The 25,667-nt window shown below is 37.1% G+C and overlaps 1 protein-coding gene and 2 non-coding genes across 3 annotated transcripts; 1 reads left to right on the forward strand and 2 right to left on the reverse strand.

Annotated features, from left to right (window-relative positions):
- Nucleotides 1-1,542: 1,542 nt before the first annotated feature.
- LOC128292274 (small nucleolar RNA R71) lies at nt 1,543-1,649 on the forward strand. Its single transcript, XR_008282259.1, has one exon. It is a non-coding gene; the product is annotated as a small nucleolar RNA R71 (small nucleolar RNA).
- Nucleotides 1,650-6,060: 4,411 nt separating this feature from the next.
- Nucleotides 6,061-6,955, reverse strand: LOC108458592 (thaumatin-like protein 1b). Its single transcript, XM_017758003.1, has 2 exons — nt 6,877-6,955; nt 6,061-6,740 (listed from the first exon to the last, which is right to left on the reverse strand). Exons 1-2 carry the CDS (start codon nt 6,953-6,955, stop codon nt 6,061-6,063), a joined length of 759 nt encoding a protein of 252 aa, XP_017613492.1.
- A 4,130-nt stretch (nt 6,956-11,085) lies between these two features.
- Nucleotides 11,086-11,192, reverse strand: LOC128292301 (small nucleolar RNA R71). The gene has a single exon (XR_008282286.1). It is a non-coding gene; the product is annotated as a small nucleolar RNA R71 (small nucleolar RNA).
- Nucleotides 11,193-25,667: the final 14,475 nt, after the last annotated feature.

Below are 25,667 nucleotides of genomic sequence, written 5' to 3' on the forward strand. Positions count from 1 at the left end.
CTCCCAAGGATGATTGGCACTTCCTTATCTACTTCAAAATCTAAGACAATAGAGTTAGTAGGAAAAATAAATTTATCGACTCTTACCAAAACATCCTCGATCTTTCCCTCAAGATATGCTAAAGATTAATCTGCTAGCTGAAACGTTACAATTGGAGGTCTTACTTCACCTATCCCTAGCATTTTGAAAATAGACTTAGGCATCAAGTTGATACTTGCTCCTAAATCACACAAAACTTTACCACAGTAAGATTCACCAATGTTACAGGGTATAGTAAAGCTTCATGGGTCTTTTAATTTCGGTGGCAGTTTGTTCTGCAAGAACGCACTTCCTTTATCAAGGCAACAGTCTCATACTCACTTAGTCGTTTCTTCTTGGACAATATATCCTTCATAAACTTCACATAATTTTGGATTTGTTCTAAAGCATCCACCAATGGAATATTGATGTGTAACTGCTTCAGAACATCCAAAAACTTCTTGAATTGCACCTTATGTTTCTGCTTGTGTTGCTGCAATCTTTGCGGATATGGAGGTGATGGAACTTTTGGTTGAATCAGATAACTCTTCTAAGTAGGTAAATCTGCATCCAAAGAAGATATTAAAGTATCTGAATTCACTAAGTTAGGATTTCCTTTGTCAGTCTTTGTAGATTCTGAATCTTTTGGTGTAGGAATTTCAACAGCTGGTTGACTCTTCTCAATGGGCTTATCTTCGACATCAATCAATCGGGGTTCCAAGATTTTGCCAATTTGCAATGCCACTGCCTTGATATATTCTTTACCCAAATTTCTTAGATTCTCAGTATTGCTCGGCAAGGTTCCTTGCGGTCTATTACGAAGCTCCGTAGCTAACTAACCCATTTGATTTTCCAAATTTTTCAATATTGCTACTTGGCTTTGGAGCAAAGCGTCATTCTTTACCATGTACGCTTTCAACAAGTTCTCCAAACTATTTGATGCCTCAACTTGAGGTGGTTTTGAAACTTTCTGATTAAACCCTTGAGATTGGTTGGGACTATACTATAATAAGTTGTTGTTCAGTCTATTTCCTTGGTTGCTCTAAGAAAAATTAAGATGATTACACCATGAAGAATTGTATAAGTTGGACTGCGGTCCTTGTCCACTCCTATTTTGATGTTGGTTCCCTACATAGTACATTGGCTCAAGATTTGATGGATAATTCTCAAAAGAATAACCTTCTCTACAATACACATAGGAAACTACTTCAAACGGACTTAGTGGCTGAGCTGCAGTATTATTAGCACTATTAGCGGTAAACTGTTTTAACATAAAGGAAATAGACGATACTTAAGTTGATTAACAAAGTAAGGGCTTCAACTTCATGAACTTCAGCTACACGTCTTCCTGAAGTTGTTCGATTTGTTGGCCATTGATAGTTATTACTAGCGATCCTCTCGATGATCTCATAAGCCTCATTAGAAGGCTTAGACAAAATTACACCATTCACAGAAGCATCTACCATCAATCTTTTATGTGCATTGAGACCATTATAGAATGTATCCAATTGGATATAATGAGGAATCCCATGATGAGGACACTTACGAAGTAACTCCTTGAATCGCTTCCAAGCCTCATACAAAAACTCGTCATCCAATTATTGGAAAGTTGTGATCTTACTCCTCAACTTAGTGTTTTTGCTAGGTGGGAAATACTTAACCAAAAAATCTCTCTGCTAATTCTTGCCATGTAGATATGGAACTTGGTGGAAATGAATTGAGCCATGCTCGTGCTCGATCTCGTAACGAGTACGGAAACAACTTCAACCTCAATGTGTCTTCAATCACACTAGCTATCTTGAATGAATCACTCACCTCTATAAAAAATCGAAGGTGGAGATGTGGATCTTTTGTGGGCATACCACTGAATTGGCCCACCATTTAGAGCATTTGAAACATCACTGGTTTCAATTCAAATTGGGTTGCCTCAATATCTAGCCTTCTAATTCCTGGATTTAACTCATTGAAAAGTGGCATAGCATATTGTTTGATGCATCGATCCCTATTATCGGCAATGAGGATGGGATTTCGTACATGATCGGCTTTATTACCTTGGTCTTGATTTTGATTTCCAAGGTCCACTCGACTTATCTTTGAGCTGTTCATTCACATCTTTTTTGTCTAAAAGTTCGCTTAATTTCAGGGTCTACAAGGAGTAAATCAATAATCCGATCTATGCTCATAAACACCTGAAAAGAAAATCACAAAATTAAAAAGAATAAGTTAGTAATGTTAGAAATAAACCAAATTGGAAGTAAATAATTTCACAAAAAAAAATGACTATGGCAACAGCTAACAATCCCCGGCAACGAAACCAAAAAATTGTAACGCGTAGGTTTGTGCAACTGTACACAGTCATTATCAAGTAATAAGTAAGTATCGAGTTATCGTCTCCACAAGGATTGTATTTGTGTTAAATCACTTAATTGTAAAATTATATTAACAACTGGGTAAATAAAAACACAATATGATTGAGAAGTGATGATTAAAATTTAATATATTAAACTAAATGCAATGATCCCCAATGCAAATTATCCTAAATATGCAAACTATATGAATGAAATAGATTTTAGCAAAATTAAACACAATTTGCAACAATTATAACATAAATAAACTAGGACAATTACTTTAATTAAACTCAATTTATTATCAACATGCTTAATAACATTAAAAAAAAACATTCCATGGCAACTCGATCTTTCATGAGTTTGGAAACCACATTAGGTCCTTTCGGAATTCTTTACTTAGTAAATATGCATTTTACTGATCCTTATTTACTAAGGGTTTCTTAGCATTCATGCGAGGTAACAGGGATGTGTTAGGTTTGAAACAGTTTAATCACACAAATCTAACAACTATGCAAATAACAGAGCTTTGGTTAGAGTTGTTATGCAACCTGCAATTTAATCGGGTTAGGATCTAAATTGAGCATGGACATTTCAATTATGTTTCTACTAGCCGTCGTTTGGTTAGGATCGCTCAGCTAATTCAGGTGCATTTCACTCATGTATGAACGAAATAAAAGCTTGATTTTAATTGAAAACATGATTGATTGATGTGCAAACATTATAAGTATGAATCAAATACATATTATTTAATCAAAACAATCATATTAGCTTAAATAAAATTAAGCTAAATTGTTGTAACAAGAACAAAAAACACCTAGCAAACATTTTCATATTAAATCATAGAAAAGAAAGATTAAACCCAAATCAAAGTGGCTGTCACCCAAGACTCTAACCGATGAGGCTCCTTCGCTCATTCACTTTGCTTCTTTGCTGATGGCTCTCTAAGGCGGCCGACCGAGGGCTCTTTAAGAGGCTTAATTGCTAAAATCTCTATGAAGAGATGATGCTGGGCGTGGGGAACGGAAAATGCTAAAGAGAATTGAAAGAAAAGAGAGAATGATGAGGGATGAGGGATGATTAGGAATGGTGTAGGTGAAGAGAGGAGAGTAGTTTGCTAAAAATAGAGAGGTTTAGTCTCTTCAAGCTGCTTCATTGAATGGCAGACCATGATTTGTGGATTTTGAGTTGAATTTTGCTTGATTTTTAAGTAATTTAAATGCCATAACAACTCAGGATTGAGACTCGGTCAAATGTAAATCTTCGGGCAAATCTCTAATTTCTTCAACATTGCAAGGATCTTGTGTAATCAAAGCAAAAGCTGATTTATGTGGATAGCAATGTGTAGCCGAAACTGGGTTGACTTGGTCTTCAATTTGGACAGTTTTTGTAATCCAACAAAGCTATCAGACCTGTCCAAAATAAATCAATAAATTAAAGGACCAAAGAATAAAATAAATAATTAATTAAAATCCAAATTATTAATGAAATATTTTAAAATGAATTGTTAAATATAATTTTATATTTTATTATTTAATTTAATCATGCATGACCCATTTTATGTCTTAAAAATATAATATGTTCAAATAAATATAAAATAAGCCATTTTATACATGAAAACTATATAATAAAGCTTAAAATCACATTTTAATAATGTCTATGTCCTAATTTCATATTTTCACATATTTCATTAATTTATTAAATAATTACTTAATTCTAACAACGAATTCAAGTAAAAAGGTGATAAATTGCATAGGAAAAATCCTATATATTTTTCAGTTTACATCTAGCGACACGGCTGTGTGACCCTATTTTTGAATTGTACACGCTCTGGCCACATGGCCATGTCATTGAGCCACGTGGCTTGGGCTCTGTCACATGGCCGTGTGACCCTTGCTTGCACATTTTACTTAATTTTTTGTAACAGTTTCAGTTTAATCCAAATTTGTTCCTGGTTTGTTTTAAATGTTCCATATGCTCGATTTAGATCCCAATTTGATTGAATATCATGAAAATGATTGCATATGAACTATTTTGGTTATGTTTGATTAAATCATGAAAAATGTTAAAGTTTTATAACTGTAATGCCTTATAGCTTTGGTTGGTTACCAGACCGGGTATGGGGTGTTATATTATCAACAAAAAACAAACTCATATCAAGGAGAGGGTTAATGAGAAGGTGAACCAGCATCATGAGACAATAGAGATAAAGAAAACATATGGTATGAAGGTTCTGCTTTTGAAGAAATAAGAGTTACAGAGCATAATACCCTAAAGAAAGTTGAAACAAAATTGGTTGTTATGCAAGGTGTAGTTGATACGGATAAACTTAGTTGGCTGGAACATTGTGCTATTACTTGGATTGAATATAGGTCATCCTTGTATTCTTTAAAGGAAAAGCTTAGAATGAATTGATTGCATGAATATTTTAAGCCTTCTGAACATTTGATCTTACTTTCATTCAAGGACAATGACTTGTTTCAATCTTTCGAAGACTCAAATTGAGAGATTTTGTTTAAATGGTTCATCAAGGTTGAGTAAGGGAGTGATGAGATTGTTGATGTTAAACTAAATCTTATTGATAATATTTTTTGATATAACAAATTAAAGTGTTTTTAAGTAAAAGTAAAGTTGAGTAATTTCATAAAATCAAGTTGAAATCGTTTTAATTGGATGAAAGGGTGATTTTTCAATGTCCAAGTTGCTGCAAATTTGATGCCCAATTTTATGCATGCTAACACAAGTTCTAGTCCAATGGCATGGGATGAGGTTTCTCTCTTAGCTCCTGGTGACAAGTGTAGTGGGAAAGGAAGGTTGTTTTATAGGTGTTTTGATTTATTTATGCTTGGTTGGGTGTTATGAATGGGTTTTTAGTGTACTATTTTATGATTTTGGTGTTTTTTTTTGTTGGCTTTCATTTTTATTGGGAGTTGTTTTATGGTTATATTTTGTTTGGATTAGAGTTGTATGATTTTGATTTTGTCATTTTTTTTAAAAATTTTTTATTTTGAGATTCAAAATATAGTAACTGATTCGATAAATTTATGTTATTTTAAAATATTCAATGCGTTTCTTGATTGAAGAAGTCATTTTTTAGGAAAAATTTTGTGCTTTGATGGGATTTTAACGAATAAGAAAAGATTGTGATTAGTTCGATAATGATTGAGTGACATTTCTTATTCGATTCGAGCTAACCTACAATCCTCCATCATTAATATGGATATCTCGTATTTGTGTTTTTATTTATGGTTCTTTTAGTTATTCTTGTGCTCCAATTTAATAAATTTATTTTTGATTGAGAAAAAACACTAACTAAAGACTCTAAAAGTTAAATTATTTATATTATTTTGTTTTACTATTTCAATTATATTAATGCTGAAATGTTATAATTTTTAAATAAATAAATAAAATATATTTTAATTGATATATTAAATGAAAGTAATGTATTGTATAAAAACTAGAGTATATATATGGTTACTGCCAAACCAATCTTTCTTTCTATTTCCAAAGACTGTAAACAAAGTATCTATTACTAATTAATTAGGGGCAAATACTATTATTGCTATATATTGACAATATTACAAGAAGATTTCCTAAATTATCAGCTAAGTTTAAAGAAATTAACATAAATAAAAAGTAAATAAACAAATATCAATTTTTAAGATTACCCAAGATTTTGTAAATCAAAAATTAATCTTCAAGGACAAAAGGTGATAAGGTAATTAGCTCCACCAGTGCATGAGACCAAAGCAGACTTACCATCATAAGCATAGCTGTAAGCCTGAGGGCATTGGCTCTTAAGAAAGTTGGAGTAATTAGTCGGTGGGCATGTTTGCGGGGTGCCAAAAGAGCCAGTGCAGCAATACTGAGATTGATTGAAGGCCAAACATGCGCTATTGCAGGCGATGACGCCACCATCGGAGCCTTTAACCTGTAGTTCATTAGGGCAAACTGCATTCACATTGTCGGTGCAGCTGACTGGGATGTAGTTACCTGAACCATCGGCTGATTGTGGGGCGATCGAAACAGGCAAGTTAAAGCCATCGACAAGGCTAATGTCGAAAAAATCTTTTCCATTGTTGGGTGCGAGGGTGAATTCTGCTAGGGTTACAGGTGGGATCCCACCTGCGCCGTTGCATGGAACCTGACCAGAGGCGCAGTCGCCTGTTTGACATTGGAACTTGCCGTTGACGTTTGTGCATTGAGTTGGAGCCCAGATGCGGCCAGACGATGTGGCTGGAACGGATAGCACTGATGAAGCTTTTGAGGGTAACTCAACACCGGTGGTGGATAACGGAGGACCTGAACTTGTTAGAACTCCGGGCCAAACTGTGGAAGGACAGTTGTTGCTCAACGTGAAGGTTGCTGCTTCAGTCCCTGGCATTAAATTGGGTATTGAACCAAGTAATAATCAACAATATTAGACATGAAAATCCCACCAAAAATAACTACTTCAATGGCAACCTTTTCCAAAGAAAAGAGAAAAGTGATAATGGGAAAATATGGAATTTACCAGAGAAGGAGATGGCCGCTAGAGAAACGGCAAAGATACGCTGAGCCTTCATCATCACTGAAATTTGTTCGATTCTCATGGTGAGAGCATCAGTTTAGACCTAAAAGATGGATGCGCTGCTGCTCTGTGTGTGTATAAATATATACATGGATTAATAGGCTCGAGCCTTACGGTAAACATAAATAATCTTAGATCACGTTAATTAATTGTAAGAGTGAATGGGGATTTTTTTTTTCATGTTCTTCTTCAGAAAAGAAATAAAATCTTTGAAAGCCTACCGGGATTTTCTAGAGAAAGATGGAAATTAACTAGTATCCATTGAGGGAAAGGATTGTATGAAACAGTGATGCCACTTTATTTGTATCTATTTCTAATAATTTTATGCCACATCAATACTCTTATCCTGAATTTCAGATTTTATCCTAAAAAAAATCAAATTCAAATTAAAATACTAAAATTTAGGATAAAATTCTGAAATTTAAGATAAAAATATTGATGTGGCATAAAACTATTAAAAATGGATACAGATGACGTGACGTCACTGTTTCATACAATCCTTTTCCAATATCTATAATAGTCTTAGATATCGTGATATGTATTTATTTTATTTTTATATAATTGTGTGAATATGTACGCAAATTACGAAACATCTCAAAATCAAAGGATTTATAAGGTTTAGTGTAAAATACATTTTACACTCACGATTTCTAAAATTTTCACTACGCTTAATTATATCTTTATTGTTTATATATGTATTTTTTATTTCGTTTATTCATTTTTCAGTTTTAATTACAAAATAATATAAATTTAATTACAAGTGTTATAAAATTAAATATATTTAAAATTTTCATTAAAAATATATTTGACTTCAAATATTTAATTTAATTATATATTAACCTTTAATGAATTTATTAAAATATTTTATGTACAATTAATTAGTTATCAACTTACCATTATTTAGACACCCTTTTTTCTCTGTCTTTTGACACGCTTTTCCTTCTGGACTAGGTCCTGTTTTTATTTTTCTTTTCCTGTTTTGGGTAATCTGCTTGTCTTATCTGTAACAACCCTTACCCGTGTTCGACACCAGAATAGGGTATAAGGTATTACCGGGCTTAAACACAAGCAAACATACATTTCCGAGCCACAAATTTCCATCCAAATTAAAACCTTTTGTATATACTCACAAAGTCCCTAATACGAGCCTACGAGGCCCAAAACATGCATAGAGAGTGGTTCGGGACTAAACCGAGAAATTTAGAAAATTTTACAAAACTTAAAATTTTTTTTCCCTAAACAGGAGTCACACGCCCATATGAATTGGGACACGTCCGTGTGGGCGGGCCGTGTGGCTACACACGCCTGTGTCCCGATCTCGTGTAACTCACTAACTTGTAACCCATGAACAAATTGAGGTCACACGGCCAAGTCACACGCCCGTGTGCAAGGCCTTGTGGAAAATAAATTTTCATAAAATAGGTGTAGACTTCACACGCCCAGGACACACGCCCGTGCTTGAGGCAGTGCCATCCACACGGCTGAGACACACGCCCGTGTCTCTACCCGTGTGCTCAATTTTGAGCATTTTGTTTCTTAAAATTTAGGTGCACGGGACACATGACTTAAACACATGCCCGTGGGGCAAGCCGTGTGTCACACATAGCCCAGACACACGCCCGTGTGCCTACCCATCTAAACAAAATAAGACTATTTACCAAGCCATTTTGCCACCCTTTGATGCACACACCTACACAACATAACATAGCACCAATCCAAGCACATATATACAACCAAATCAGCCACAACCAAAACATCATCACATACTTATCAACCCAAATCATGTAAATTTCCATATCCATGAAAGACATTATCATATAAATTGATTATACCAATAGTAGCCAATTTCAAATGGCCTTATACAAAATGAACTTTCAACCAATATAAGCCAACACATTTGGCCAAATCAATTATATCACATAACAAAATAACCAAGTCCCCTACACATGCCATAACTCAAAATGTTGAAATTCATACCAAAATAATGGTTGATAGTGTGAGTGGATCTCCGACGGTCTCCGAATCTCGAGCTAGCTTGGTGACACTATAAGACAAGGGAAAGGAAGGGGAGTAAGCTATATAGCTTAGTAAGTTCCTATGAAAATAATAAGCATCATAACCACACATTTAACATACAATTAACATGATGAAAATTAGCATGAATGTTATTAAAATCTTATAGTTGATAAACCCTATTTTATACATATTTCTATCCCATGCTTAGCATATTTTATGGATGATTTTTCCTTAAAATTGGTGAATTCGATGCTCCTAATCCCTTACTTTCATATTTTATACCTAGGTGAGCATAAGAGAGTGAAAGGAACGAGAAACTGGCCAAAAATAGAGAAAATGGGCCAACGTACGAAATCAACACGGCCTGGACTTCCGCACACGGGCTTGTCCCTGCCGAGCCCAAGTTGAGTCCAATTCGAAAAATGCCAATTTTGAGGGTTCTTAGGCATTCTAAAGCCTATAAATACACCCTAGAGGAGGAGGAAAAAGGAGACACAGAGGAGGCAGGAAACTGCTCAAAGAAAGCCGATTGATCCATCTCAGAAGTCGGATTCATCATCAAGACTGAAGATCTCCCCCCAATTTCCCTTCAGGAGTTTTGGGTTTTTCTTTATGTTTTGTATTCATTATTCTTCTGAGATGTTTTCCTTTTTAGTTATGAACTAAAACCCCTAAATACCTAAGGGGAATGAAACCTAAGACAGATCTTGTTATTATTATCTGAATTGTATGATAAATATTTAACTTGTTCTTAATTATGTGTTTTTAATTCTTGTTTTGATATTCCAGGATATTGATTCAAGTTAAGCTCTTATTCAGAGGAGGAATAGACGCTGTCTAAGAGTACATTTGTCATAATTAAGCGGATTGGTTGTGCGCCTATAGATAAGGTGACAAGATTTTTCCGGATTAGGGTGAAACCTAGTAAGGGGATCCATAGATTGAGTTAATGCAACCCTAGGGGGTTAATTAGAAAGATATTTCAATTATTCAACCTAGGGATAGACATTGTTAATCTCAAAAGGGATAATAATATAACTTAGGGATTTCTACGAATCAAGTCAAATGAATAAATCGTCCGATTCAGAGTCAAATAACAAGTGAAGTTTAGGTGGATTTTTCCTTACATATTGTCTTAATTCAATCATTTTTCCAAAAGTAATTCCTCAATTTTATTTTCTGTGAATTCTTAGTTTATTTAATTAGTTAGTTAAAACAAACCCCACCATTCCTAGGCTAGATAATAAAAAGATAGTCATTATTAATACTTTTAGTTCCTTTGGGTTCGACAATCCGGTCTTGCTAAAGCTATACTATTGTTCGATAGGTACACTTGCCTTCATCGTGATAATAGTTAGTTTCAAGTACAATTCATTATAAATTTTTAAAACCTATCACGAATATCACATATCAAGTTTTTGGCTCCGTTTCCGAGGAACTAAGAGATCAGGAACACTCGATTTTTATTACTTTAGCCATTTACTTTTACTGCAATTTAAATTTATTTCTAATTTTTATTACTAATTCTTTTTTTTCCAATTTTCTGGCAGGTTCTTATAGCTTATGACTAGAAGAAATCTGTCAGGACAATTGCTTTTTTATAATGAGATCGATCGCGCAGTTCATAGAAACCAAAAAGAAATAAGGCGAAGCTTAAGATACACAGAGAACGAACAAGAGGATGATATTCAAACCCTAATCGAGGAGATGACTGCAAAACCAAGAAAATTCGCTACCTCCTACGATTGCTGTTAATCAGAATCCTGCTCCGCGCACTATGTATGATTATGCTAAACCTAATTTAACAGGAATTGAGTCAAGTATAGTTAGACCTGCTATTGCTACAAATAATTTTGAACTGAAACCTAACACAATTCAAATGATATAATAGTTTGTTCAGTTTGATGGTTTGCAGGACGAGGATCCCAACACTCACTTGGCAAATTTCCTAGAATTTTGTGATACCTTTAAAATTAATGGCGTTTCTGATGACGCCATCTGTCTACGATTGTTTCCCTTTTCATTAAGGAATAAGGCTAAACAGTGGTTGAACTTGTTACCACAAGGGTCAATCACTACTTGGGAACAAATGACTGAAATTTTTTATTAAAATATTTTCCACCGGCTAAAACAGCCAAATTACGTAATGATATCTCTTCTTTTGTGCAGATGGATTTAGAAACACTCTACGATGCATGGGAGAGATACAAGGACCTTTTGAGAAGGTGCCCTCACCATGGGTTACTGCTTTGGCTACAGGTTCAAACGTTCTATAATGGCCTGAATCCCTCAACTCGGCAGATGATTGATGCAGCCGCTGGAGGAACTATCAATAATAAAACACCTGACGTGGCTTACGAATTTATTGAAGAGATGTCACTGAATAACTACCAGTGTCAAGTTATGAGAACAAAGCCGACAAAAGCAGCTGGTGTTTTCAACCTCAACACGGTTACTATGCTATCTAACCAAGTAGAACTCTTAAATAAAAAGATTGATGGTTTGTGTGGTTCTACTCAGGTACATCCAGTGATGAGGTGCGATTCGAATGGAGGAGCGTGCATAGAATATCAACCCTTCAACCCTAGCATCGAGGAGGAACAAGTCCAATATATGGGTAACAATAACTCTAGATCCCAAAATAACCCATATAGTAACACTTATAATGTAGGTTGGAGGAACCATCCCAATTTCTCATGGGGCGGTCAAGGAAATCAAAGGCCACAACATCCTCCGGGTTTTCAACAACCACCTTACCAGCAAGAAAAGAAGCCGAACCTTGAGGAGATGCTAACCAAATTCATCTCGGTGTCAGAAACTCATTTTCAAAATACTGAGATAGCACTTAAGAATCAACAAGCATCGATCCAAGGGCTTGAACCTCAGATTGGACAGCTTGCCAAGTTGATTTCTGAACGACCACAAGGTAGCTTGCCAAGCAACACAGAATCTAACCTAAGGGAGCAATTCAACGCGATTACTAGTCAAGATGAGGAAGGGTTAGTCACACTTGAACTAAAACCAAGGCAAGAAACTGAGATAAGCAAAGGCAAAGGTGAGGTAGACCACAATGAGCAGAAATCGGTAAGTACAGAATACAAACCTCGTGTGCCATACCCTAATGCGACAAGGAAAGATCGCTCAGATGAACAATTTGGTAAATTCCTTAAACTTTTAAAAAAATTACATATTTACTTACCGTTTATTGAAGCTCTATCGCAAATGCCAAACGTAATGAAATTTTTAAAGGAGCTTTTAGCAAATAAGCGGAAGTTGGACGAGGCTTCGCATGTGAAGCTAAACGCAGTTGTCTTAGCTATTCTACAGAATAAACTACCCAAAAAATTGAAAGATCCAGGGAGTTTTACAATTCCTTGCTTAATTGGTAGTTTAGATGTTAATAATGCATTAGCTAATTTAAGGGCTAGTATTAACGTCATGCCTTACAAAATGTTTAAACAACTAGGTCTTGGGAAACCCAAACAGACTAGGATGAGCATTCAATTAGCAGATAAAACTATAAGATTTCCTAGGGGTATTATTGAAGATGTGTCAGTTAAAATCGATAAATTTATATTTCCCGTTGACTTCGTTGTTCTAGACATAGAGGAGGATAGCAACACTCCTTTAATTTTAGGAAGGCCCTTTTTAGCAACTGCTAGAACGATTATTGATGTTGGCACAGGTGAGCTCACACTTCGTGTGGGAGACGAAACAATCACCCTTCAAGCTCGTTATTCCGAAAACACATAAAAAATTGAAGGTGATTGTCTAAACCATTCTACTAAAACTAACAATATGGTACAACTTACTTTGCAGGAAATGAGTTTGAAGGAAGCACATGAGCCATTTTCAAGTAATAGTAGAGGACCTATTCATGAAGAACGAAGGCTACAAATATAGGAGCTAGATGAATGGAGGATACATAAACAGAGAACACACGATGAACCAAAACTACGCCAGAACAAGCTCAATACCTTTCCAAATCAACTTAAGGCTTGAGATAATGTTTTATTAGATGCCGCAGATCCTCACATTGTCACTGCCAAACCGAATGAAGAAATTCCTTTTACGGTACTTAACATTTTTCCATTTGGTATAGTCAAGGTAAGTTATCCCAAGTTCGGTACTTTTAAGGTAAACAATACTCGCCTAAAACCTTATTTTGATGAGATTCACAGTAGGAATGAGGAGTATAAACTTCTCAAACCACCATGACCATTCAATGGAGAGGTAATTCAAGCTTAGACTATAAATAAGCGCTTCTCGGGAGGCAACCCGAGCACTAACTGTATTAACTTCTTTAAATTTTAGTGTTTAACACCTAACTTACTAACGGAGCTCTTGAATACAGGTTTCCCACACAGACACGGCCTAGCACATGGGCGTGCCTTATGCTGTGTGGAAACAGGGCAAAGATTTTTCCCAACACGGGTTACGATAAATCACCACGGCCGTGTGACTTGGCCGTGAGTGAACCTTCCAAAACAACACGGGCGTGCGACACGCACGTGCCTTGAAACCGTGGCCAAACTTGTCAAATTAACATTGGCGTGCAACACGCCCGTGCCAAGCAATTGTGGTCGAACCTGTTAGATTAACACGGGTGTGGGACTACATACACGGGCGTAGGAGAAGCGAACGAAGATAGACACGGCCGTGCGACAAGGCTGTGTGCACCCATACGCCCAACGAACACGGGCGTGGGCCAATTGTCAGAAGCGCCCAAATTTAAAATTCGTGAATCACACGGGAAAAAATTGGGGAACACGAGCATGTCCCCTGGCCGTGTGTCCCAAAATCTATAAATACCCTACACTATTCATTGTCTTTTTCACTCAAAATCCCTAACCCTAGCAGCTGCAAGTCCACACGGCCTCCCTACCACGCTCGTGCGCCGCTCTCCACTCTATTTTTTGACGGCCAATCTCCCTCCCTTAGTGTTTATTTACTCTTTTCACTTCTATTTTACTTATTTCTAATGCTTATTATCAAAATAATCTTCATTCTTCTCATAATATTTTCATTTTTCTCATTAGTTTATCATTTAATTTGCATTCTTAGGTAATTTATCATATATTTCATGTTGAATTGAGTTGTTAGGAAAGCCTCATTCTATTGTCATACCCATGCCATTACTATGCTCATTCTCATGCTATTACCATGCTAATGTCACGAAATTATGCTATCAAATTGATTATTTTGGTTGAGCTTGGTTAGTATTAGTAGTTTTGGCTGAAATTGTTAGTTCAAATTCATGGCTTTTTCCTCTTCAAATTCGTTTACCTACTATTATTCTTTTTTATATTGTAGGTATACAATATCGTCTTCAAGTGGTAAAAAGGCCGCCATCCCTGCTTCAAAGAAAAGGAAGGGAGCGTCATCTTCCTCGGGTCCTACAGTGGAAATTCGTCACCTTTCTTGCAGTTCCCTATTGGGCCCCAAGAAGAACTTTTCCAAATACTCCGGGCCCAACCTTTAGGTGTGGGCCGCTGCATTGACTGGACAACGCTTGAACAAGTCTAGTTGGCTAACGATGTACGAGCACTCTTGACAACCGATCCATGGGACCTCTTCTTTGCGATCATCGAGCCGACGTACCTTGAGCTCACACTTGAACTTTGCTCGACATTCCATGTTCAAGACGTCATGACCAACTTTGATGATCCTGGAACAGTCCAATTCAGTGTTGACAATTTAGTCTGCCAGTTGAGTGTGCCCGAGTTCTGTATAGCTTTGGGCCTGTACATAGAGGAGTTCATAGATGAGAACGACCTCGACACTCTTCATCGCCACATCCACTACTCTCCCTCGAACTGCTGGTGCGCTTTGGTCCCCGGTTCAGCCACCTATGACCCAAGCCGCTCCGAGGCATCGGCTCTCTCTCCCTCCTTGAGGTACCTACACGCTATTTTGGCACACACTTTGACAGGATGTCGAGAGAGCACCAGCGTCGTCAACTCTCACGACGCCTACTTTCTAGGGAGCATGGAGAACAATATGTACTCGACCTTGCCTACTTTATTGCCCTCGCCATTCGCCACTAGACGGAGCGACATCGGAGGGGGGTCATCTCCATTGGGGTTGGCCGTGTGTCACACACGGCCTAGACACACGCCCGTGTGTTTACCCGTGTGGACAATATGAGGCTATCTACCAAGCTTTTTGCCACCCTAAATCACAATCTAATGTCGACCAACATATCAAAATCTAACTTAATATGATTTCTCGACCAAACAACCATAGCTAAGGCTTATATACATTTCATGTACTCAAACATGCCAACAATTTCACATTCATGAAAGACTATCTTGCATTCATATAATAACTTTCAATATTAGACATTTTTCATGGCCTTATACAAAATGAATCAAATGCTAATGTAAGCCATCACATTTGGCCAATTAACAATGACACAAAACTCAAAATTCTAAGTTCCTATACATGCCATATTCAAAATGACAAATCTAATTATACCGAGTGCTTTAGTTGATAGTGTGATCGATGCCTCCGACGTCTGTTGATCCTCGAGCTAGTTAGGTGGCACTGTAAGAAAATGGAAAAGAGAGGGAGTAAGCATAAAGCTTAGTAAGTTGCATACAAATAAATATAACAACAACTTTACCATTCATCATCATGCTTATAGTACAAAAGTAGGCATAAGCAGAACTTACTCGTCACTAACCAATACTTTTCTCGTTTATACTTTTCTCGTTTAACTTAAACTGTAACTCTCACCGTTGAACCATTTGGAAAGCTATCAGATATTCACTAAGCCTCAAACATAGGGTATACTGCCGATGCCATGTCCCAGACATGGTCTTACATTGGCTCATCCATCAAGTTGATGCCATGTCCTAGACATGGTCTTACACTGACTATCGAAATCAAGGCTGACGCCATGTCCCAAACATGGTCTTACACTAGCTCTCACATATTCGTGACGATGCCATGTCCTATACATGATTTTACACTGAAACCTCTATATGTGTCGGTGCCATGTCCCAGACATGGTCTTACACTGACACATCTCGTAGCCGATGCATGTCCCAGACATGTCTTACACTGGCTTACATCTCAAGGCGATGCATGTCCCAAACATGTCTTACACTAGCACACAAATAACTTGAATGTCATGGCATGAATATCTGATTTATTTCCTCAGGTTCAAACGAGAGTTCTACTATCTCAATATTCATCACACATAATCGTTTCCACTGTAACACCCCAAACCCGGCCTGGAAGTTTGGCTCGAACTTGGCGTGTCACATTGAAGTGTTTTTCGAAAACCATGTTTCCATTAAAAACCCTTCTTAATAATTAAAACTTATACCCTTTTTAAACCTTGTTAGAAAACCTCAATTTGAATAACATTCTTAACAACTTTGTAAAAATCTTGGTAGTTGAAACTTACTTTAAAAACAATTGCGGTTTCGTGATGTTTTGAATAACGATGAGTTGCTTTGGAAAATCGTGTTCTAATACTAGCAATTATAAGAACAATAAATAAAATTCCAAATTTGAAATCCAGAAAATTACAACGACTTTACTACAACCCACATAAAATAATTTAAAGGTAATAATCAAAGCGTAACATAAGCGGTGTGTGTGGCTTCCTCAGAGCCCCTAGCAACCCCGATCCATCTAAAATTTGGAAATTACGAAAGGTTAATAAATGGGGTGAGTTTACGAAAACTCAGTGTGAAATCACCTACTATAAAAAGGCAGTTAGTCATCTAAAAGAATTAAAAATCGCTGACCTTACTTACAATTTCGATTACCAATCGGGTCTTAGCCCATTACAACAGACGATGCAGATGGACCTTAGCCCATTATAGAATAAGAAACATTATCGAATTGGAACCAAAATGAGAATCGAATCGAATCGATAACATAATCGAATCGAATCAATATTAGTAATGTAATCGAATCGAATTAGGTGTGAGAATCGAGAATCGATATGTAATCGAATCGAATCGAATTATGTGACGAATCGAATCGAATGTGAATGCAATCCCAACCCAATCCAACCGTATACACCCGTACCAACCTTACACCATGTAGGGAGACAACTCGACCCACCCATCCGCTACACACACGAATTTGCGGCATGGTCGCTAGACGATGATATCGTGTGAGTCACCGGATCTGAATATTGTGGCGAGCCACGAGAATCGATAATGTGGCAAACCCACCTAACGTAATCGTGGCACAAAGCTATAGATAACTATAATAACTTCGCACATAGCCATCGAGAGCGGTAATATAATGGCGACGACCTTGGTAAATATGATCGACACAGAGTCGTCAACAAATATGTTAAGCACATAGCTACAGGTAAATACGTTTGGCACGAAGCCATAGTCAAGATGGCACAAAGCAATATTTAGGTTGGCACAGAGCCATTAATAACGGGTCTATAATTGGCACGAAGCCCACAACAACGACACACAGCCTTCGGTAGCGTGATCGGCACTTAGCCATCGATCGGTCAATAGATATTGTGTGAGTCACCAAATCTGAATATTGTGGCGAGCCACCGAAGCAGATATTTGTGGCATAGCCACCGTAACGCTTCCTCCGTACAAAATCCCAACCCATGCAACATGTCATGTATGCGAATGTCATGCCCATATTTGAATCAAACAATCACAGTCAAGTCATTCATATCACCAACATATATTCACAATCAAATCCAGTCAAACACACGGTCCAAGTCGGTCACTTGCCCACAAGGGCAAAGCAGTCATTAACACCCTAGGGGCAAAATGGTAATTTTACCCCACAAGGGTATCTCGGTAATTCTACCTACGAGGGTATTTCGGTATTTCTACCCTACAAGGGTATTTCGATAATTCTACCCTACAGTGGTATTTCGATAATTCTACCCTACAGTGGTATTTCAGTAATTCTACCCTACAGGGGTATTTTGGTAGTTCTATCCTATAAGGGTATTTCAGTAATTCTACCCTACAGGGGTATTTCAGTAATTTCACAATCAAGGGTAAAAGCGGTAATTACGTAAATCGAGGTAAAAGCGATAATTTTATAAACTGAAGGTAAACTAGTAATTCTGTAAATCAAGGGTAAAATGGTAATTTTACAAATCGAGGTAAAACGATAATTACGTAAATCTAGGGTAAAAGCAAGAATTACAAACCGAGGGTAAAGCAGTAATTACGTAAATCGAGGTAAAATAGTAATTCAGAATGGCGAGGGTAAAAGCAGTAATTACGTAAATCGAGGTAAAATAGTAATTCTATAAACCGAGGTAAAAGCAGCAATTACGTAAATCGAGGGTAAAATAGTAATTACATAACCGAGGGTAAAGCGATAATTACGTAAATCGAGTGTAACACCCGACCCGAGACCATCGCCGGGTTCGGACACGAGGGTTAACAAGCCAAGTTCACATATTTTGCCCCCAATTTGACATTTCGGTCAGGCTGGAAAAGCTGCGTCACCGTCGCCTTAAAAATCATATCTCGAGTTTCAAAACTCGGAAGCGGTTTAATAAATTTTCGCCTTAAAAATCATATCCATGTTTACAGGATCATTGCTCGACCTTCGCGCGTTATAACTTGAATATCTCTCTGTACAGGGCTTTAATACTGGTGCCGTTTGTTTCTAATGAAACTAGACTCAAAATAGAATCTGTACATATAAGGCATGACTCCTAATTCTTTCTGGATAATTTATAGTAAATTTTAAAGTTGCGACAGGGGACCCGAAACCGTTCGCCCTGTCTCACAATAGCTTTAATATCTCTTAACATGTAACTCCTATGACCATTTCGTTTCTTCCATATGAAAAAGACTCATCAAGGTTCATTTAAATAGCTTATTCACTATTTAATACCATTCCTACAAATTTTGGTGATTTTTCACATTCACGTCACTTGCAATTTGGCAGCATCTGTTTTTAAGGTAGGTCTTACCTATTTTGTAGTCTCCATGAACCAACTAGTCTTGCCATACATAGGTTCATATATGATCATTTTAACCATACCAATGGCTGATCATGTGACCAACATTCCCATCTCCAATCCATAATCACATCATGACACCATATATATATATACAAACCGCAAATAGTCTAAGTTAGTACATTACTTTTACGAGCCATTTTCGCATGGCCGTACACATATACATCACAACATATTTAAACCAACAAGGGTAGTCCTATACATGCCATTTCAAAGTTCAACCAAAAATTTATACCAAAATAGAGGCGTTGATAGTGTGGATGACTTGAATTTAATGATCCCGAATCCGATTGCTATCGGCGTAATCTATATAATGAGAGACAAAGCAACGGGGTAAGCATTTTTATGCTTAGTAAGTCTCAAGGAATAAAATCAGCTTTAATTTAAGCAATACATTCACATAACCAAATGCATCATTTCATTAATACACATTCTCATAATCATTCTTACTTCACACTTCATCATTATATACTTTTACAAAGTATCAACCATTCCAATAGCTGAAATTAGTTAGTCGATTGAGCGAATGTTGCTCAAATATGTCGACTTTCAATGCACATATAAACGTACCTTATTCTTTGGGCTTTTCGAGCGTACTAATTGAATTTATTACAGCAACCAACACTCACCTCCAGCCCAAGCTTCTTGAATACAACCGGATATAACCACGTGCACGAATGCCTTGGTCTTAGCCCGGATAGAATGACTCATACGAATGCCTTGGTCTTAGCCTGGATGTAGCTACTAGCACAATTGCCTTGGTCTTAACCGGATATAATTTCAACATAATTGTCTTGGGGCTTAGCCCGGTATCATTCAATTTCTCATGCACACATACATCAATAATCATTGGACATACATATTTCATTTTCGTTACTAAGGCTCAAACACAATTATAATCACTAGCATAATCGCCGGGACTTAGCAGGGTATCATTCGAATACTCATACACACATAAATCAATAATCAATACATCCATATTTCATTCCACATAATTCAATTAAGGTCACTTCTTGAGGACTTACCTCGGATGTTGTCGAGCGGCTTTTACGGCTATTCGATCACTTTTTCCTTCCCCTTGTCCAATTGTGGCCCTCTAAGCTCTTGAGCTAATTCAAACAAATTCAATTTATTAAAACCTCATTGTGCTAGCTTATGGCCGAATATGACAAGGAGTTTAAATGGTCAAATGGCCACCCTTTAGCTTGAATACACAATGGTCATGCACATTTTATACTACATCAAGCAATTCAATACAATTCATTCGGGCATCAAGGAAAAGCTAAGGCCTTCAATAGGCTACCTAAGGCCGAATATACATGTCCATGATGAGGCCAATTATGCACTTAATACCACACAAAAACAGCATGCATTTTACTAGTTAATGCTTTGCATGTTGTAGCTCAAAACTTATAATATAGCATCAAGCACTCATATGTGTGCTAGGTAGAATGTGCTTGCAATTTCACAAGCATTCTTCAACATCTTCTTCTTTAAACAAACATATTCATCACTTACTTCATAGCCAAAACATCATGTGCAAACATATATATACATATATGAGCATGGCAATTTCAAGGTGTCCATAGCCATCTAAAACACAAATTTTAACTAACATGCAAGAAGCATGAACCATGCTCATGAATGCATCATGGCGAATACATCATAATCATGCCCTTTTATCTTCAATCATGGTTAAACAAAAGAAAACTCAAAGTCTTACTCAAGATGGCTACAAAGAAATTTCAAGAGTAGACAATCCATCATTGCATGCATCATCATCAAGCTTCACACTTAACATGCAATGGCTTTATCACAATACCAACCTTGACCAAATACCACTTCCATGGCATAACAAGGATTTGAACCATGGCTAACATGAACATCAAGTTGGCAACTAAAACATGCATGAATCTCATGACACAACCTCGTACATACCTCAATCTTGATGCAAGTTTAGCCAAATATCCTTCTAGATCTCTTCTAAACAAAGGAAATGAAGCAAAATCTCTTCTTCCTCTTAGTATTTTTGGCCAAAAGGAGAGAACAAGGATGAACAAATTTTTTGTTTTCTCTTCTTGGTTGCACGGCAATGGGGAATGCTACTCTCTCACACACATTTTTTTTCATTCTTTTCTTACCCATGCTTATTTGTTTATTATTTCTCCCTAATGCCCAACAAAACATGTTTCATGACATGTTTAGCCCATATCTCTTTGTCATGGCGGCCATCACTTGTAAAGGGGAATTTGACATGCAAATCCATTATTTTGCATGCATGCTTTAATTAGTCATCACACATTTCCTATCGTACTTTCAAAGTTCACTACTAAGTCCTTTCTTGTGGAATTCACCTTTATAACACTAAATCAATCATCATAAAATGTCATACATGAGCACACACATATTATAGGCATCAAAATAAATTTTAATTATTTTTATGCCTCGGTTTTTGTGGTCCCGAAACCACATTCCGACTAGGGTCAATTTTGGTTGTCACATCGAGGTAAAACAAGAATTACATAAACCGAGGGTAAAGCAGTAATTAGTAAATCGAGGGTAAAAGCAGAATTACATGGCGAGGTAAAAGCGGTAATTCTATAAATCGAGGTAAAATAGTAATTACGTAAACTAAGGGTAAAAGCAGTAATTACGTAAATCGAGGGCAAAGCGGTAATTTCGTAACCGAGGGAAAAGCAGTAATTACGTAAATCGAGGGTAAAGCGGTAATTCTATAAATTGAGGTAAAAGCGGTAATTACGTAAATCGAGGTAAAATGGTAATTACATGGCGAGGGTAAAGCGGTAATTCTATAAATCAAGGGTAAAACGGTGATTATATAAATCGAGGGTAAAACGGTAATTCTGTAAACTGAGGGTAAAACGATAATTCTATAAATCGAGGGTAAAACAATAATTTTAAAAATCGAGGATAAAACGGTAATTCTGTAAATCGAGGGTAAAATGGTAATTCTGTAAATCGGGAGTACTTTGGTAATTTTACAAGTCGAGGGCATTTCAGTACTTGGTAAACTAAAGTATTCTAAACATGGATAACAATACGAATGGGCCTAAAGCCTATTGTCGGCCCAAATAGGCCCACACGCTCGTGTGGCCCTTTTAGCCCAAACCTAGCCACAGATATACGATTCACCTAGCCTAGTCCAATATTTACTACACAATCAAACAACTTATCCAATTGGGCCCGTAGGCCCATTGGGCCCACATGGCCCCTTTCGGCCCATCGCGGCCTGAAGTAGCCATCCAACAACAAGAGTAGTGATAAATACACACCTGATTGGAAACTGGAGTTAATCCACGCTCCAAGCACTCTTAGCCGACGCCCAACCCAAACGAGCACGCCATAAAGCGAAAGGGATCAGCCAAGAAAGGTACCTTTACTCTCCTCATGGTTCTCTCTATTTAAAGCCGACTTCCCATCCACTCTTATGTTAGCTTCCGATGTGGGATCCTCCAACATCGAGTTTAAATTCAACACCAACTCTTGCCGCCCTTGTTAGCAAAATAAATGCTCTTTGCTTGCTATGGGATTCGAACCCATGCCTCCCCTCAAATGCTCCACACGCCACTTGCCACTAAGCCATAAGGTTTTTTGTGTCACAATTTCTCCAACAATATTCTTAAGGCCTACCTATTACACCCAGGGTTTGATTCACCTTAAACCAAATTTTTTGCTAGAGTCCAGGTTTAAACCCAGGACTTCTCCAACACTTCTCAACACTCTTAAACACTAAAACAAGCCTTCATTAACGAAATTTGCATGCACAACAGAATATTATAAGCTGCCTTCAACCGCTCCCATGCTCAAGGCCCAAAACTTCTAGGCCCAAATTCAGGGTGTTACATCCACAATCAAGAAATCTATGCTATATCAATTCAAACACATATAATAACAATGTAGTTGTATTATCTACATACATCTTACATCATATTACAAAATGTAGACGGCTAGTTCGGCTTAGTCCACTTGTTTTACTTTTCCTCGATCTAGGCCCTGATTTTGTAATTCTTGATCTATAATGATAAAAATTCACAAATTTAATCATTTTATTGATCTAGGTAGTCAACAATTCATAATTGGGCAAAATGACCATTTTGCCCTTAGACTTTCACAAAATGACCATTTTACCCCTAGACTTAAAAATCGCTTTTTATCACATTTTCTCATCAATAAGCCTAGCCGAATACTTTTTCTACTAGGATCAGCCCATAATTCTCATTATTTCTCACATTTATCAACTATTTTACAACTTATGCAAAATGGTCCTTAGTCAGGGTTTCCATGAAAACCTCTTCACAAAAGTTGTTTATTTCACAACCATGATTCATTTTCTTCCATAAAATTTTAGAAAACAACATGAACACTCTCATGGTAAAACCCTAGACTTTCAACCATTTTGCAAAATAGTCCCCTTATTTGAAAGCTCATGCTAGAAGGGTTCTAAAAGTACAAAAATCATTAAGAAAAACCATTAAGATCACTTACTTGTAGAGAGAATAAGTGGCTAAAGTTTCAAGCTTCAAAAACTCCTCTAATGGCTACTATTTTCAGTGGAAGAGAAGAAATAAAAGATAAAGCCTTTTGTTTTTATTTTAATATTATAACTAGTCAAAATAGGTCACCAAAACCTCACCTAATTTTGACTTCCTTGTCTCATGGCCCGCCAAGCATTATTATAGGGTTTATTTTCCCTTTAAAGACCCCCAATTTATGATACATGGTAATTTAACACTCTTAGCTATCAAATTAAGACTTTTGCACTTTATGCTATTTAGACTTTTTTCACAATAAGCATGAAATCGCTAAAATTAATTCACCAAAATTTTCATAATCTCATATAATCATGCCAAAAAACATAAAATAATATTAAAAATAATTTCTCCTCCTTCAGATCAGTGGTCCCAAAACCACTGTTTCGACTGGGCCCAAAATCGGGCCGTTACACATTCCAAATGGTTCAACGGTGAGAGTTACAGCTTAAGTTAAACGAGAAATGTATAACCATGTTGTGAGTGGTATAGGTACCTATTTGAAATGTATGAGATGTAAGCTCAATATATGCTATGTGAATTGTATTGGATAGTGATGAGTAAGTTGTGCTTATGCCTACTTTTGTATTATGAGCATGATGATGAATGGTAAAGTTGTTGTTATATTTATTTGCATGCAACTTACTAGCTTTATGCTTAATCCCTCTCCTTTCCATTTTCTTATAGTCCCGCCTAATTAGCTCGAGGATCATCAGACGTCGGAGACATCGATCACACTATCAACCAAAGTATTTAGTATAGTTGGTTTTATTATTTTGAATATGGCATGTATAGGGCTTATACTTTTGAGTTTTGTGTCAATGTTAATTTGGCCAAATGTGTCGGCTTGGGATGAATCCCTTCATTTTGTATAAAGCCTTGGATAATGGCTAATGTTTATTATTGATACATGAAAATGATGACATTTTCATGAATGAGATAATGCCTTATGTGGCTGATTAGACCTTATATTGTTGTGTGGATTTGTCATGTTAGATGTTATGTAGGTTAGTGCAAGTAAGCATGGAAAAAAGGCTTAGTAAATAGCCTTATTTTATCCACACAGGTGTGTGTCTAGGCCGTGTATGACACATGGTCAGCCTTATGGGCGTGTTATCCGGCCGTATGTCCCCTGCACGTAAAATTTGCAAGTTAGTATGCATGGTAGTAAATACACGGGCAGAGACACGGCCGTGTGTCTCAGTTGTATGGAGGACACAGCCTCCAGCCATGGGCGTGTGCCCTAAATTGGATGCTGACGTCAGAAACAAAATGTCAAGGTTTTTGGGCACGGGCTGAGACACGGGCGTGTCATGGCCATGTGAGGGACACGGGCAATGAACACGGGCGTGTGTAAGGCCGTGTGAAAACCCCTATAGGTTTGAATTTAGAATTTAATTAACACGGGCTCAAGGCACGGGCGTGTCCCCTTTTACTTAGGCCATGTGAACCACACGGGCCATCAGTATGGCCATGTCATGGTGGCCACACGGGCTTATTGCCCTTCCACATGGGTGTGTGTCCTGTTTCAAGGGTTATTTTTTTATAAAATCGATTTAAGGACCCGAGTTGGTTCTCAATGGCTTCCAATGGATGTTTGGGGCCTTGTAGGCCCATATTGAGGAGTTTAATCAAAGTTCAAAAAAGTTTTAAATTTTAACGGGCTCGTATGATCTGACTTAGTACATGTGTATGTGATTTGTGAACGGTGACGCCTCGTACCCGGTATCGGCGTCGAACTCGGGTAAGGGGTGTTATAGGTAATATTCATGAGGGTAGTGCTGATTTATTAGTGCTGGCCATGGATTATTTTAATACTTTATTTACAGTGAAAGGTGTTGGAGATCCATGATCTATCTTGGAAGGTGTCAAGCCATGTATATCTCAACTGATGAATGAGGATCTTGAGAAGGATTTTACTTATAAAGAGGGGTGTTTGGCTCTAAAAGCTCTGAGCCCTTTAAAAGCTTCTCAGGAGGATGGTTTAAGGGTGATTTTTTATCAATGGTTTTGGCAGATTGTGGGTAAAGATGTGGCTGATTTCTGCATAGAGATGTTGCATGGGCTTAACGATATGGCTGAAATTAATAGTACAAGAGTTGTCTTGATCCCCAGGGTTAGTGCTCCTCCTTTTATGCATTTTAGGCCTATTAGTCTTTGTAATATTTTATATAAAATCATTT

The sequence above is a fragment of the Gossypium arboreum genome, chromosome 4 (genome assembly GCF_025698485.1).
Source record: "Gossypium arboreum isolate Shixiya-1 chromosome 4, ASM2569848v2, whole genome shotgun sequence".
In the NCBI taxonomy this organism is placed as follows: Eukaryota; Viridiplantae; Streptophyta; class Magnoliopsida; order Malvales; family Malvaceae; genus Gossypium; species Gossypium arboreum.